At 38.2% G+C, this 16,681-nt stretch overlaps 2 protein-coding genes across 4 annotated transcripts; one reads left to right on the forward strand and one right to left on the reverse strand.

Annotated features, from left to right (window-relative positions):
- The first annotated feature begins 2,334 nt into the window (after positions 1-2,334).
- On the forward strand, positions 2,335-10,026 carry LOC119988882 (E3 ubiquitin-protein ligase UPL5-like). 3 transcript variants are annotated; one of them, XM_038834114.1, is made up of 4 exons: positions 2,335-4,334; positions 6,634-7,223; positions 9,491-9,795; positions 9,856-10,026. In XM_038834114.1, the coding sequence occupies exons 1-3, from the start codon at positions 2,354-2,356 to the stop codon at positions 9,752-9,754; spliced, it is 2,835 nt and encodes a 944-aa protein (XP_038690042.1). In that variant the 5' UTR covers positions 2,335-2,353; the 3' UTR covers positions 9,755-9,795; positions 9,856-10,026. The 3 variants fall into 3 exon arrangements, with proteins under 3 accessions (XP_038690042.1, XP_038690043.1, XP_038690041.1); XM_038834115.1 differs by having other exon boundaries at positions 9,491-9,788; positions 9,849-10,025; XM_038834113.1 differs by having other exon boundaries at positions 9,491-9,974.
- Positions 10,027-10,038: 12 nt separating this feature from the next.
- LOC119988883 (ER membrane protein complex subunit 3-like) lies at positions 10,039-13,861 on the reverse strand. Its single transcript, XM_038834116.1, has 8 exons — positions 13,594-13,861; positions 13,419-13,512; positions 12,987-13,106; positions 12,845-12,893; positions 12,641-12,740; positions 12,428-12,489; positions 12,232-12,290; positions 10,039-10,504 (listed from the first exon to the last, which is right to left on the reverse strand). The coding sequence occupies exons 1-8, from the start codon at positions 13,746-13,748 to the stop codon at positions 10,400-10,402; spliced, it is 744 nt and encodes a 247-aa protein (XP_038690044.1). The 5' UTR covers positions 13,749-13,861; the 3' UTR covers positions 10,039-10,399.
- Between the last annotated feature and the right edge of the window lie 2,820 nt (positions 13,862-16,681).

The raw sequence follows: 16,681 nt of genomic DNA on the forward strand, positions 1-16,681 counted from the left end.
GCACAGTAGCGCCTCACCAATGCTAAACTAAGTCACACTCCGACTGAAACTACCACCAAAATTTCTGCAGACATAGGTACAATCTTAGAAAATCCTCTTCAATATAGAAGACTTATAGGTAGACTAATGTATTTAACTATTACAAGACCTTATATTAGCTATGCAGTCAACCCTCTAAGTCAATACATGAAAAACCCCACATATATTCATTTACACGCTGCTCAAAGAATTATTAGATCCTGCTACTAACCAATTGCATATTAAGGCTTATTGTGATGCGGCTTGGGCATCATGCCCAAACAACAGGCGATCTGTCACAGGTTACTGTGTCAAATTGGGAGATTCATTAATCTCATGGAAATCCAAGAAGCAGAATACAGTTTCTAAATCATCAGCAGAAGCAGAATATAGAGCTATTGCTAACACAACCAATGAACTCACTTGGATATCCAGTCTACTCAACGAAATCAACGTCAACCGTAGCTATCCCATGACTCTATTTTCTGATAGTCAGGCTGTTATCTACATTGCTCACAATCCTATTTTTCATAAACGGACCAAGCACATAGAAATCGATCTACATTTCATACGAGAGAAAATTCAAAGAAAAATTATCAGATTAGCTTACCTCAACACTGACGATCAACCGGTAGATCTTCTTACAAAAGCTATATCCGCTCCTCGTCTTCATCACTTACTCACCAAGTTGAACTTGTTTGACGGCTCCAACATTGATCACCCCAAACCTATTCAACTTGAGGGGGGTGAAAGCCTCTCCTCCTTCTCCGCTGCCAAGCTTCCTTCTGGTTTCTCTATCCAGTTCTGTGAAGCTTCTAGTTTTAGTTTTTTCTTTCTTTCATGGGCCTCCATCTTGCAGGCTTTATTTACTTGTCTTTGGGCTTTGCTTGTTTAGAAAACTATGAACGAATTGTTTGGCCAAAAAAGGTAATATGACATGTTTACACTCTTCAAAATGTAACGAAATTTGATCCTAATGGTTTTTTTTTTTTTGAAAAATGGACCGGATTGTATTAATGTACCCAAAGAGTAAGAGAATTTGAGGTTTGAGGCCCCTAAGACATCGAGCCACCATAAGGATGGATTATAAGAGAACTAAAAAAGAAAAAAAAACCAACAGACCATCGTCGGACACTCCGTATTACACCGGACAACCATTGAACGACACCGAACTCCATCGAACTATGTCGGATTACATAGATTGAACAAACAAACATCAAACAAACAACAACATGGTTCTAGATGAAGGAATTTGGTTTTCCCTTCAACAAGAGAGGTCGATCTTCCTTAGATCTATGAGTCTCATCATTATGAATCAAATATATGTCGTCATAACCTCCAAAAACACCAATGATCGAATATCTGCCATAGATGGAGGAAATTTAGAGATGGAGAGAAGAAATCTTGAAACAAATCTTATTCGAACTCGAAACATGAGAAGAAATCTTAAAACAAATCTTATTCAAACTCGAAACATGAGAAGAAAAGTGCATAAAGAACAAGATCAGAGGAGAAGTGGAGAAGAAGAATCTCCACCTCTTCTTCTAAACAAATCTAGAGGACTTGAGAGAGTTGAGAGGTTTTTTTTGGGAGAGAGAAGTATTATCCTAATGTTCTTTTAATCATATAATTTGTAAGAATTTCAAGAAATTAATTACTTCACCATCTATCGAAAAAGATTTTATTTAAGGTTATTTACTAAAACTCGATTACATATATCTCTCTAGAAGTCTGGGGTAGAGACGTATGAACTCAAAATGTTCCAAGTCCTATTTCACTAAGAGTCTTCATAGTCATGCGCAAGATTTTGATCCAACTTTTAATGTACCATATTTTCATATGGAAATTTTTGTGCATGCGAACTCCTTGAGTTTAGACTCATAACATATGTTCAAAGGGCAAATCATGAAAAAAAAAAAATAATCCATGTAAGATGGTGCAAAAGCATCTAATTAACATGATTAATGAAAATAGCAAATGAGTCATTGGTTGAGTGGCAATGACTTTGCATGTCCCGACTGAGGTTATGGGTTCTAGTCTCACCTCCTCCGAATATTTATAAGGAGGTGTGTGGGCTTAGTCTGCCCCTGTGTGGGCTTGATTTGTGCCTCCTGCGTGGGTCTGTTGACACATGTACTTTCATAAGAGGTGTGTGGGCTTAGTCTGCCCCTGTGTGAGCTTGATTTGTGCCTCTTTCGTGGGGCTTATTGACACCTGTACTTTCATAGGCTTGATCTGTGGCCGTCGGTTTATTTATATCGCAAGGTAGCAAAGTTAAAAAACTATCGTGCACCGCTGAGTATTAGATCCACGCTCCTTTCGCATAGAAAATGACATGCATAAAAAAGCAACTGGACAGTCTCATGTCTTACTTACGGCTGTGCAGTGTGAAAGCAGAGAAACGCAGAGACCGCGATTTCACAAGCACCACCTGCTCCACCCTTCACGTAATCATCCTCAGATGTCTTTCCGTCAATCACCGTCCTTCACTTCATCATCACCCCCGTACGATGACCATATTCCGTCGAAGCGAAAACTGGATGATTACGCCGCTGATGACGAGGATAAACTAGGCTCTGTTCGGATGCAGAGGGACGAAATCTCGGCCGTCCCTGACTCATCCAACGGCGGCGGTGGCGGAACAATCTTTTCTATCTCTCCGAACTTCAATAAGCTAAATCACGGACCCGATTCTCTATCTTCCCCATCATTATTGGACTGCCGGCAACCGGAGTGCAAAACTCAGGTACAGTTCTTTATCAAGTCAATTTGGGGCGGAAATACATTGGTTGTGCGTGCTAATTCGGACGAGACGGTAGGTTCTCTACTTGAACGGCTTGATCTCAAGACTGGAATACCTGTATCTGAGCAGCGATTAATTTATAGGGGAAGAGAACTACAAAGGGATCAGTCTTTAGCTGATTGCCATATCCAAAATGATGCTGGACTCACAATGGTGGGCCGAATGAGGAGCACAAGACACCCTGCGGGATGGAATGCCATAGATTGTATGATTTCAAAAATTTACCAACTTTGCAAAGGCGAGGTGGTAACTGGACCTTCTAAATACATTACCGACCGTATGTCAGATTTCTTCTCAGGAGTGCCAAAGAAAGATATAGAATTGCAATTTGATTATATACACATATTCATGGCTTCGTATGCACCTACTGCCTTGGTTTCCCTTTACACTTCATCAATTGAAGGTAACCGTGAGTGTGCTTATCATTGTATTAAGTATTTCTTGACTATCAGTAAAACTAATCTAACTGAGTCATTGTATATAAAATGTGCACCCACCATAATAATAGAGTTTTGTAAGCTGCTTAGGCAGATAGGTCATGTAGACCCCCTGTATTTCCGTTGCTGGCATACTTTAGCGTCATTGTTGACCAAGACTTCTGTGTGGAATGGCTTGTTGATTTATAAAGGTGATAAAAAGGATAGAGGGGATAGAGGGAATATTCGGCCAGTAATTGTGATTCAAGACCTTTTCCCATTTGTTAGTGAGCTAGCAAGTAGGTTGTCTAAGGACCTGGTTAAGAGCATGGAGTTACCCTTGAGCATTCTGTCTTTGTCGAATGATGTTCGTAATCTTGTCATTTTTTTGCCCCTGCTCCGCCAGGCAATTGTGGAGCAAGCAGGACCCAACTGTCCTATCTCCATGCCACAGAACAAGATTGGTTCCAGCCATCCATGGCATGAGCAAGAGATAAGACTGCTTCATAACATATTTGTTGATTTGCTGTTAAAGATGGATGATTGCCTTAAGAACATGGAGGACCGTTTGTGTCTGAATTCAAATGCAGAAGGCGAAGTTGTTCGTACAGGATGGTCACAGTATCTTGCGATTCTGAAAGAATTGAACAGCATTTCTAAACTATATCAGGGTGCTGAGGAGAAGTTTTGGGGGGAATTGACCCATAGGAAGGCTTCTTTCTCTATGCTAATTATTAGGTATGCTAAGCCAGCTGACGATAATCAATGGCTTTTTCAGCATAAGGAAGTGACAAATTTTGAATCCAGGAGGCATTTGGCTATGATGTTGCTCCCAGAGGTAAGAAAAGATAATGACGAGCTGTATGAGATGCTTATTGACAGGTCTCAACTGTTGTCAGAATCATTTGAGTACATAGCACATGCGGATCCTGCTTCTCTATGTGGTGGTTTATTTTTGGAATTCAAAAACGAGGAAGCCACAGGTCCTGGTGTTTTAAGGGAGTGGTTCATCCTGGTGTGCCAAGCTATATTCAATCCAAAAAATGCACTTTTTGCAGCATGCCCAAATGATCATAAAAGATTTTATCCCAACCCTTGTAAGTTACCTCAATTTTTCAACAGATTCTGAACAGGCTTTCCCTGAACAATTTTATTTCCATTGTTCCTTATGCTGATGAAATAAATGTTTTCCTTTTCTTTCTGACGGATATCTGTATGAAAGCTTTTCTGGATGACTATATGAATGTTAACCAATATCTTTCAACTTATATTTTGTTGGTACTTGTATAATATGAGCATGAATTCTGGAATGTGGTCATTTTCAGCTGGTGTACTTCTTTGAACAAATATCTATATAGATGTTTTTCTGATTGAGAAATGAATGTCAAGTTGGTTGCTAAATATTTTTGTTGGTAGCTTTATATGATATGGGCATGAATTATGGGTTGTGACTACCATATCCGGCCAGCGTAAGCATTTGATTTGAATTTGATACAGTTTGATGCATACAATTAATGTGGTTTGGGCCGTTTGACACAAGGAATTCTATAACATTGTTCGGTTATTAGAGAATGATAGAACATGATTAGCTTTGGCATTTTTTTTGTTTTCAATTTCTATGGAAATGGGTACTTGAATGGAATTTGTTTGCTGCTATTTAGTTTAATTGTTTTCGGAACATGAAACCTTTCTTTTGGGAAAAGAAAAGAAAACACAGAGTTGTCGTTTTCAATTTTCACTATTCATCTCCTTCTCTCTCTCTCTCTCCCCCTCTCTCTCTTTCTCAAATAAAGTCTGTCTGCCAATCCACTGCTGTTCCCCATGGCTGTCATTCTCTCTCCTGTTTTACAATTCATAGTCTCTGTCATTCTTTCTGGCCCACGCTTCTTCATCTTTTGTTCTCTTTAAAAACTAGATATGAATTGCCAAAAGTTCCTACCTTCTGGATTGGTTTTGAACTGCCTGAAGTTCCTTCAAACTTCCTTCTTCCGGGTCGGTCTTGCTAGTTTCCAATCATAAAAACCAAATGTATGTTTCTAAGAAAATAAAATATAGAAAATGGAAATGGTAAATGCCTAGTGCAATCAGGCCATTAAGTATTTCATGCTGTGTTTTCATTATTTGAGGTTTTGTTATGTTGTTTTACTGACTCTCGACCTACAAGATAATGAGGTATCATCTATGCGCATTTGAGTTTAGTTTAAAGCTTTACATGTAACGAAGTTTGGGATAGTTGGAGGTGCTGTACCATAAACTGAGCGTCGTAATACTTCGGAACCAATTTATGGTTTGATTGGAAGGCTTGTTTATTCAAAAGTTCAAAAAAAAAAATTGTACTGCTTTGCAGTTGGTCAAAAACTGAATGTTTTCAGATATAGGGGTTGGCTTGACTGCAGGAGCTTTTAATGTGATCATCAGTCGTTTCCAAAATATCTGAAGGAAAATCAGACAGTTCACTTAAGGCTATTGCTCTGAAAAGTGAGAAAGCTGTTTAAGTGGTTTAAACTTGCTTTCCTGAATGGTTTATCCTTTATTAACCATCAGTTAGATAATCATAGTTTCTTAAACTCTTTGTTTTTGGGACTACTTAATGGTGAAATAGTGAATGATCAATGCCTGTATTTCCTATGATACAAAATCGGAGGACTTCAAGAATAGCAACCTCTTTCCAAGTGAAAGATTAGCTCTCAAAACACTTTTTTGTGGTGTTATCAGATGTAATACACTTACCCAGAACCTCCTCGCCTAATCTCTTCTAAGACTTAGGGTGAAAGAGTATACGTCTCTTCTATCGCAAAATTTGTTGCTTTAGACAGTGATCAAAATCTTTAGCTGCTGCAAGCGTGCTTTTTTAAAAACAATGCTATTGAAACCACCATGTTTTACCTACAAAGTATTACGTGCTGGCACAACTTTTACCATGGGCTTGTAGGCTGCTAACTCTTTTCTTCGAGTCAAACCTTAAAGACGAAAGTAATGGAGGGGGCAGATTGTTGCTTGTTGACATACTGATGTGGTAATTTGAACTCTTGGTCTAGTATTGCCAGATAGTTCTATCGGATCATTCCATAACCATTGTTCCAGTCGATTACTCTGCCACTTACTCTACCATCATTCCATAATCCATACTGATGTGGCCCAATGGTAGAGTTGCAGTGATGCAACCTAGAGGTCACAAATTCTGCAGGAACCTCGTGTATGGGAGTTGTTTACTGTGATTTATGTTATCATGTTGCAGTTATTACGAATTAGCATTTAATGTAATCTTGTAGTTTGTTTTCAGGGTCAAAAGTTGCCATCAGTTGAAATAACCAGTTTTTTTCATAATTATATGTCAGTATATCTACATAGGGTGCACCTGTATAGGTCATGTGATCCTCCTGCTTCTTTTTGCAGCATCTAAGGTGGATCCCATGCATCTGGAGTACTTTAGCTTCTCTGGTCGGGTAATTGCTCTCGCTTTGATGCATAAAGTACAAGTGGGAATTTTCTTTGATCGAGTGTTTTTCTTGCAATTGGCTGGAATGCAACTTTCTGTAGAAGATATTCGGGAGGCAGATCCATTATTATATAATAGCTGTAAGCAGATCCTTGAGATGGATGCTGAGTTTATTGATTCAGATGCTTTAGGACTGACATTTGTTACAGAAGTTGAGGAGCTAGGATCCAGGAAAGCTGTGGAGCTTTGCCTGGGTGGGAAGAATATTGTTGTGAATAGCAAGAATAGAGAAGAATATGTTGATCTTCTCATCCAACATCACTTTGTGACGTCAATCTCTGAACAGGTCTCTCATTTTGCGCAAGGTTTTGCAGATATTCTTTCTAAGCCAGACAAGCGGACATGTTTCTTCCATAGTTTAGAGCTACAAGACCTTGACTGGATGCTATATGGAACTGAAAGTGTTATCTGTGTTGATGATTGGAAGGCACATACTGATTTCAATGGCTACACAGAAACTGATCCTCAGATACTGTGGTTCTGGAAGGTATGTGCCTGCTGGGTGGTATTTTCATTAACGCTGAACTATAAATGCGTCTTTTGGTTGTCTTCATTGTTGTTCTTCACCTCTCTCTCTCTCTCTCTCACACACACACAATATTTCCACTATCAGAAGCGTGTTACATACTGTTTTACCATTTTAAATTTTAATCGGCTGCATTCTTGTTGGATATCCCTTGTTTGGAACTAAAGAACTCTCGTTCACCACTCTATGCCTTTCTTCCACAAGTATACATTGAAAGTTAACTTCTTGTTTTACCAATTTTTTACATTTCTTTTCTGTGGGTGTTTTGCAAAATTATAGAGGAAAAGTAAAGTCTTCTGCCACGTTCTTATTCTTCATTTTCTATTGGATTGTAAGTATGGTCTGAAATACTTGCGTCTGTGTTCCTTACCCATTAGATGAGGAGGTTGTGATAACTAGCCTTATTTTTGCCTTCTTGTATCTCCATTAACCACTGTTTTGAAGCATCATGAAAGTTAAAGCTGGATCAATAAGAACATTGTTTCCTGTTACATGCTTGGTGCCTTAATAAAATTTGTAGATTCAAAAAAAAGTTGCACATACTTTTAGCTAAGGTCACATGGAATTTGGTGACATGTCTGTAACGTTATCAGATTTCATGGAAAACTCAAGGGAGTAAATTGTTTAAGACGTGAGGGTGCTTTTGCTTTTTCTATGTTGACCAAAATGTCTATCAAGATCATTGGCAATACTAGATTAGCAGCACATTTTAAGATAAATATAGAAATAACTTTTTTCATTGACTATAAAAGTACTAGAAAGAAACCCTAAGTTGCATGCAGGATTATCTTGCAAATATACTGTATTAAGAATTTTTAGGACAGACTGAATGGAGAATGTTTTAATGATGAGGGTAGTTGCATGATGTTGGGAGCTTCCATTATCTTCTAGTGAGAGTTGAATTGTTGACTTTGTGACTTGAGGGATGATTTAAGAATAGTGCTGTATATATGATTTTCACGGATTTCAAGAGTAGAGTTTATATTATGGCAGTTGACAGTGTTTCACTAGTTTATTAATGGAAGTTATTTTTTAATTAGGATTTAAAATCGACATTGAAGTCTGGGAAGTAAGGATTTTGATTATGCTTTCGGCAAATTGATTGCAAATGTAGAAGACTGATGTTCCGTAGGCTCTAGAGTGGGTGTTTTGTAACTTTTATGATAACGAAATGGAAAGGATACTTTACAAGCAGTACTGGATATAATAACATACCTTACATTTCTCTGGTTTCAAAATATCATTACAGGTGAAGTTACAATGAGTTATGACTTAGTATGGTAGCATAGCTATTATATTATTAGGGTGGCTATATTTTATCTGTTGCTCGAGTAGGGATGGATCACCTCTTATCCATCATAAAATATCCTAGAAATAGGATGGAATTTTATGGTGTCAAATTTTTTATTCCTGGAATTTTTGAAACTTGAGGAGAAGTATTGTAAAGCTGTGAAATGAGAGAGGAGTGTTGGAATAACTTGGCCGCAATGAGCAGCACAAGCACGATTCAATGCATGATGCATCAATGTTGGGGGAAAAAGGTAAGGTTTTAATGTTAAAAGAGGAAATCGACAATGAAGGTATTGAGTCAGAAAGAGTATAAAATATATTTGTCAAAAAGTACCGGTTTATGTGAAGAAAATAGAAGTACTATTAGCAAAATTTGAAAGTTGAGAATTGAGACTTGAATTTGTGATGACATTTAGAGCCTACGTAGAATAAGTTTCCATGAATCATTTTTAGAATGTTGAGTTATTTTTCATTTTAGTTTCCATTTGCTTGCATACTACTCATGTACTAGGGCTTTGCTTGCACACTACCCGTGTACTAGGGCATACTACTTCTTTTGGCATTTTCTTTTTGATCAATGGCATCAGAGAATGGGAAACGAAACAAAAAAATGATAAAGCCTAAGTCGAAAAACATATTACTTGATAACCGCTGAGGTGAGAACTATTGCATTCTTGTAATATTTCAGAGACAATTGTTTGATTGTTCTTAATCAACTATTTTTTAAGAGTAGTTGAAACACCATTGTCTATCAATCAACGATGTTACGTAGCTCCGCCCATTTTTAGTTGACGATGAAGTCGTGGTGTATGTGTTTGTAGACGCACGAGCGCACACACACGCACTAGTATTTATGTAATATGATAAATCATATTTATGAATCCTGCGGATATATGTAATATCAAAACATATTTATGAATTTTTGTGGTGCATTGTAGATTGTTGGGGAAATGTCAGAAAAACAGAAGAAGGTTCTCCTCTTCTTCTGGACATCAGTGAAATATCTTCCAGTTGAGGGTTTCCGTGGTTTAGTTTCTAAACTTCACATATACAAGTCCTCAGAGCCCCATGATCGTCTTCCCTCATCTCACACATGCTTTTACCAGTTGTGTTTTCCACCCTATCCTTCCGCAGCTGTTATGCAAGATCGTCTTCTCTTCATCACCCAGGAACATGTTGGTTGCAGCTTTGGTACTTTGTGAAGTATCACTCCCTCCTACATTCAGATAAAAAGCGGGTTTTTTTTTACTGAGCATAGAAAGATATTATACCGGTTGTACAGAATATAGGAAAGCCGGTTTTTATCCTTTTTCTGCTAAATATACTAACGCTGTCTGGAGGTTATGTTGGTTATCTGTAGTTTTCTTGTGAGGGTTGAGATGTCAATGCATGCTCAACTGTTTATATAGGTCTTAGCATAAATAATGCTTGAATCAAGAATGAATAAAATCTCACAACTGATGTAGTTCAAAACTGCAAAAATGTCTAATCCCCATAATTAAGTGCCAAAATCACATAATAATGGAATATCAATTGTTTCCGTGTATCATACAACAATCATGTCTATTCAAGAAAAATAACCCGACAGAAATCTAAGCAGAATACTTCTACATGAAGAGAGATCCAAGTAGATCAATACTCAGAAATGGTTGGTATGGCCATCACTCTGGAAAATTCTGCAGAGTACAATTAACATTTTAAGAAGAAAACTATCCCCAGCTACTCGATTTGTTGAAGTCTTGCCAACTTCACAGCCAGCAGTGAAATTCCACCATGAATGGAGAAAAACATGAGTGAATAACCACATTCTGTGTAAGCCTCATTTAGTTGACACAAATGGCTAATGCTCAGCTGATGAGTTTCTTGAGGGTAGCTTCAGCACGCTGCTCAAATTTCAGGAGAGCCCAATCATGTTGGACTATGTCAATACTGTCTTTCTCAGCACCCAAGCTCTGATATGAACAAAAAGACACAGGATTAGGAGACAATCATGTTGCATATAGTACTGCTGCACAAATAACCCATTCCTATATTGAGCAAGGTTCTTAAAATCGGACCGGTCATCAAACCGGAAAAGTCTTCGGTTCACGGTTCAAAGGTTCAAAGGTTCAACCGGGGTTCAAACCGGGTTCGAACCGGTTTTAATGTAATGAATTATTTATATATATATTTATATTATATGCATATAATATGTAAGAAAACTTCATAAAAATACAATATATTCAAATAAAGTACCATTTTAAATAAAGAAAATCTCATAGCCTAGTGGTTAAAACTTTTTTTAATGAATAAAAGGTCATGAGTTCAAACCCTACAAATAACAAAATTTCAAAAATATCTTATTAACATTAATAAATGACCGAACCGGTCAAAACCGGTCCGGTTCTGACCGGTTCAACCGAAGAACCGGCCGGTTCACCCGGAAATATCCCGGTTCACCAATCACCGGTTTTGGCACCTCAACCGGACCGGACAAGTGGCCGGTCACCGGTTGGACCGGTCCGACCGGCCGGTCCGGTCCGGTTTTCAAAACACTGATATTGAGTCGTCACATCATTCAATGTTCTTTCTTAATAATTTTCCATGCTCAAAACCCCGAAAGGAAAATGCCACCCACCTCCCAATGATTTATAGGTAAAAAGGTAAACAACTCCAATGATCTATAGGTAAAAAGGTGAACAACTCCTATGACAAGACTCCAACAGTGGACAAGAGTCGGGAATAGACAAGATGTACACAACAAACCTTACCCCCACATAATATGTGGAGAGGTTGTTTATAGAAATTCAACCTATTACCTCTAGGTTGTACCCTTACAACTCTACCACTGGGTTACATGATTGCATGTCCCAATGATCTATACATTACAATTTAATCCTAATAAAACAAAAATAACACCCATTTCCAGCAATTTGTGAAAAAAAACCTTTCAAGCAGACAATGCAGTATTCACATAAATGTCAATCCTCCATAACATGCCATATAATCCACACTAATTGAAGGTTTAATGGAGGAGGGGGCTTCAGTTGTCCTTCAGCAAAAAATTTCTCAGATGTCCTTCACATGCCTATTAGGTGGGGAGGAGGGGGCTTCAGTTGCAAACTTTCTTTACCAAGATTATCACCTCATGTAGAACATAGTTATTTATTCTTCTATCTTTACACTTTTCTCTACAAATTCAATACTAGGTACATGAGGGGGAACAAGGAAAACAGGAGCAAAACAATTTAATGACCACGCCTCTGAAATTCCCAAGATGGAAGGCCCAGACCAGCATATATATCAATACGTTTAAATTTTAAACAACCGCAACAAGTAAAGAAATATACGAGGACATGACAGAGACATACTTGAAATATAAGATATAGAACCCTGATTGGTAGGTTTCCATATTACAGAAATATATTTGCAAAAAGATTAGTGAAAAACTAAAGCAATTATACTGCAGTGGAGATAAAGTTCATATAATGTCCAATGTATCTAGTAATTGCATAAGTTGCAGTGTAGCTACATTGATAGCACATTATTCAGACAAATCTTCTCCACGAAAAATCATTTGAGGAGATAGAAAATATTTGAAAACTAGCAAAAGTTAAAAAAAGAGCACTTATATTCAGCGTCTCAAGGGAAAACCTACACAAGCAAAAATGAACAGGTGGGTAAAAAGTAAAGTTTGTACCTTTGACGGATCAAAGCCAAAGCCACTCATTTGCATCATACGTTGTGTATCATCCGTTGCTATTTTAAGAACAATCAAATGAAAAAATATATATATGATAAGGATCAGCACAACGTGCAGAGCTAATTCCAGTTTGCAGGAATTAAAACAGAATAATGATAAAGTTGGAATAATGAAGTTTAAGGAAAATACTGACCATTTTCTTCACCCAGGATGAGACTAAATAAACCCCTAAGTCCAAACAAATTAAGGAAATACCTGAAATTTAAAGATGAAGGCTGTTTGTAAATAATTGGAGATAAGAACTGGCTGGTGTACAGAATATCTTTTTTGATTGCTCAAGGGTTGTGGAATCAAATCCCCGCCCCAAGAGGAAAATGCATTATGTTCAGAAAGATAGAGTAAGTACCATGAGCGGCTACTGACATAGCTAACGTCAACAGTGCTCAAGTCAATCCCATTCTGCAACATTGATCTGAATCTCTGAGTCAGTGGAAAGGGAATCTTTGCTGAACATCATTAACAAAATATCAAACATATCATAAAATGGCAAAGAAAATCAAACCCAGGAACAATGAATTAACAAAGATGAAGAAGAGGGTAAAGAAATAACCTGCAACAAAGCCAGAGAAGAAAAAGTTTACCCATGCAAAAGTAAGAGTCTGGCAGAAGGAGAAACATTCACACAAAACTGTAAATCATCTCATTTGATCAATCATGTAAAGAACAGTGGCAAAAAATTCAGTCCTCAGTACCTGGGGTATGATCATAGAAAGATTTTTCTTCATCATATCCATAGCCATGTTTGGATCAGAGAACATTTGTGCTTGTGGATTTTGAGCCTGGCCCTTTGGAACATGTAACAACCCATTCTCCTGCGAGCGTGCAACAACAAATACTGAACTTAATCATCCAAACAAGAAAGAATAAAACTTGGAACACAAACTAAACTGGTAAAGAATTCCTTCTCAATCATGGACATTTTTTTTACCGTTCAGCAATTCAAACAATATACAGGCAGCATCGACTTCTGTGTAATCTCTGAATTATCAATAAACTCATTTCCACTCTTAAAGGTAAAGCTCAAATAGCGCCCAACAATAAGACGCGGCAATGAATTTCACCAATTAAGTTACAGCATCAATAATTACAAGCAATTCAAAGTGCCAATATTAAAAGTGGCAAACCTCGTTGTTGTAGTAGAGCTTTCGAGCGCGAAAGGACTTGGAAGGTATGAAATTGGCACTGGCACGCAAGTTCCGAGCCCTAACAATAACTTGCCTGAAATTCCAAAACACAAGAAATCAAAATCGCGTATTTATAGGTATATGCCGTTGAGATTCGGGATGAATGATGACTTACCCTTCTTTGATGATCTTAACATCGGGAACTTGAGAGGACGAGCGCATAAGCTTGGAAACAAAGTACCGGAGGATCCCGATTAGGACCATCACCACCGAGAGCGGTATCAACACCCAGTCTCTGATCGCGGTGTCCAGTACCAGATCTTCCGCCATCCCTAAATCGGATGCTAAAAAACGAGATTGTTTTGTTTTGCTTCGTTTCGCAGCACCCACTCTGCTCTGCTCTCTCCGCTTGCGGTTTTGTCGTTTTTACTCGACGAGGATGACTTGAAGTGAAATGTCTTTCTGATGAAAGAATAAGGATATTAGTGTAATTTACTAAAAGGAGATATCATTAAATAAATTATTTAAGTAATGGGGCAAATGCTACATTGCTACAATCAATCTAATATGAAGCGAGACCATCAAGAACCTACAAAGATTATAGAAAGAATAGATCATGAAAGCTTGGCGTTGGTGTGGTGTCGCCCCAACGATCAAGTAATTATTAATATGGCTAAGAGATTTTAGTGAAAAAAAAAAAGTTGAGTGTTTAGAGAGAAAAAATAGATACCTCCAAAATTGGACCTCCATTGATGTGGCAGGACTTATACATTTATAGGCCTCTAGCTCACATGACCCTCCAATAGCACAAGGTATTGAGTTGGATGAGATTTGAGCCTCTTGCTGCTTTATGAAATCATGTAATTGTTGCATCTGTCGAATGTTTGATTTGGGCCTCGGGCCTGTGAAAGAGCTTCCTAAACGATGAGTCTGCGTTGGGTCGATTGTTGCCCAAACCATGATGGGTCTTTTGGGCTTTCATAGAGGGAGTGGGCATGTAGGTGAACTGTGTCAGTCTTGGGCCTTTGTTGAATTGGTTGTTGTCCAAGTCATGGGTCAGTTGGGTTTTCATAGAGACCATGGGCTTATTGGGTTTTCGTAGAGCTCGTGAGTCTTTAGATTGGCTGCATAGGCCGTGGGCCTTTGTTGAGTTGGTTGTTACTCAGGCTATGGTCTTGTTGGGCTTTTGTAGAGTCGTGGGTCCTGCAGATTGACTGTGTAGGCTAATGCTGAGTTTGGCACATACAATTGTACAAGGAAATAATAGACCATCCACTGCAATTCAATGTGATTATAGCTTGTGATAGGAAGTATGCATGTTGAGGTTCGCTTTCATTCTTTTCTTGCATTTGGTTTTCCTTCCTGTTTACACAAATATACTACCAAAACAGCTTGTGTTATGGCGATTCTAAGGTTACACCATTTCTGAACAAATCACTGATTCTAAACAACTTCTCTTCAAGGCACAAAGGCTCAATGCTGGTGCCAGTGCTTGCTGAGAGTTGAGGATCAAGAGAAGGAAGTCTCAAGCTTTACACTGCAATCAAGAACCGAAACACCCACAAATTATCTGATATAATTTCTGATGAATGAATGTAGATGTGTCTGCAACTTTTTCTTATATTTCCAGCCTTTACATGGTCAAAATGTAGCGTAATTTCTATCTCTATGAGCCAAGAAATCTATTTTTACTATGGATTCTCATTGCTGTCTCCAAATATTTTTGGTGGAAGGCTTTGTTCTGTTTTCTCTTGAACATGTTCTTCTTGTTTTGTAGCAAGTTCTGGATGTTTTCACCCATCTAATGGAATGGTTGGGACAGCACGTTGAATTTGTAGTACAACCTACACTGCATGTGGATTGAATGTGGAAATTATATAGCAAATATACAATTTTGGAATGCAAATATACATGCAATCTTGGAGTCAAATTCCTTTCAAGTGTTACAATAAAGATATTACAACTTTCCCATGGAAACCAAAAATCTAGACTATCTAATAAGCAATAATGCTTCAATCCTAGAGCTGTAGACTAACACATCTATTTTGTGGTGATTTCACGACGACCATAACCACAGAGATATGCCCAAAAAACGAGTTCAGAGACAGCAAAGACACAGAGAACAAATATGACTAGAAAACCCAGTGGATGATTTTCAACATTGAAAGAGGTGGTGGTTTTGATGGGTTCCCGATGTTCAAGTCATGGAAATAGGATTGTTTGAACAGAGGGATCGAGAAAGTCCTTAATTCCATGAACGATGATGCGCCCATCATCGTAGATGTTCCAATCAATGGCGTTGACAAGGTTGAGTTGAGCCTGGGAGTCGGAATCCTTAGCATTCTGTATTTGAGTAGTCACCACAAGAGGATGCCCCAGCAGGAGTGTATCAATCCTTGAATACATTTGAAGAGTGTCGCTTCTTAACTCCAAATCCTCTATTCGGAGATTAAAGGACGTAATATGGAATGCAACAAGCGTCGGCGGAGGCCGCGCGTACCTCAAACTTGCGTAGCCACTTGTCTTTTGGGCAAAATATGGTAAAACTTGAGTTTTTCTTTCCTATCAGGCTACTTAGAGTGGCCTCCAGAGTCTGACGCCAAACGTAACCCTTATGAACAAGGGCACTCACAATCCGAGAGACATTTACTTCACTACTGCCATATTGTGTGGCCATGCTGGAGTCTTCTTGGCTTGCTTTCGCAGCGAGCAGTAGTGTTGAAAGCACGAGGAAAAGGAGAAGAAACTTGGCCATGGAATCAGAAAAGCTGGCGATTGAAAGAATTGAAGAAGAATAGAATGCATGAGAATAAAAATTAAGCCTCTGTGGTATGTATTTATAGAGAAAACTTTGGTGACTTCTTATAATCCCAGTAGTAGTCGATTTTCCTATTCCCAACTGTTTTAGGAATTTCCATGGCTAACGAAGGACATTAACTAATCCTAGTTTGTCTAGGGTCATGATTAGTTTATCTCACTAATAAATCAAACAATTTATAGGCAAATATTGGGACTGCAGAGGAAAGTTTATCACTTTCTCTTCCAACACACATGCCTTTAGGGAAGGGTTTCAGCTTCTATATCTTGCAAATCTACGAGGGAAGGATACTTGTAAGGTATGAATATGAGAGCTATTCGACAATTCAGATTTGAGCATACCAGATTTCATCAACATAAGCTAGTCCACAGCTCTACGCTGGGAAGCTCTGAATTCCTTTCATTCTCTGCAAAATTTCAGAGCCCATAAAATTCTTCATGACTTC

The sequence above is a fragment of the Tripterygium wilfordii genome, chromosome 21, assembly GCF_013401445.1.
Source record: "Tripterygium wilfordii isolate XIE 37 chromosome 21, ASM1340144v1, whole genome shotgun sequence".
In the NCBI taxonomy this organism is placed as follows: domain Eukaryota; kingdom Viridiplantae; phylum Streptophyta; class Magnoliopsida; order Celastrales; family Celastraceae; genus Tripterygium; species Tripterygium wilfordii.

Coding starts and splice junctions, on each gene's coding strand:
- LOC119988882 (XM_038834114.1), top strand. CDS start 2,354: ATGCATAAAAAAGCAACTGGACAGTCTCATGTCTTACTTACGGCTGTG. Junction 4,335..6,633: donor AAGATTTTATCCCAACCCTT/GTAAGTTACCTC, acceptor TTCTTTTTGCAG/CATCTAAGGTGGATCCCATG. Junction 7,224..9,490: donor AGATACTGTGGTTCTGGAAG/GTATGTGCCTGC, acceptor GGTGCATTGTAG/ATTGTTGGGGAAATGTCAGA.
- LOC119988883 (XM_038834116.1), bottom strand. CDS start 13,748: ATGGCGGAAGATCTGGTACTGGACACCGCGATCAGAGACTGGGTGTTG. Junction 12,490..12,640: donor TATGTCAGTAGCCGCTCATG/GTACTTACTCTA, acceptor TTTAAATTTCAG/GTATTTCCTTAATTTGTTTG. Junction 12,291..12,427: donor CATCCTGGGTGAAGAAAATG/GTCAGTATTTTC, acceptor TTCTTAAAATAG/CAACGGATGATACACAACGT.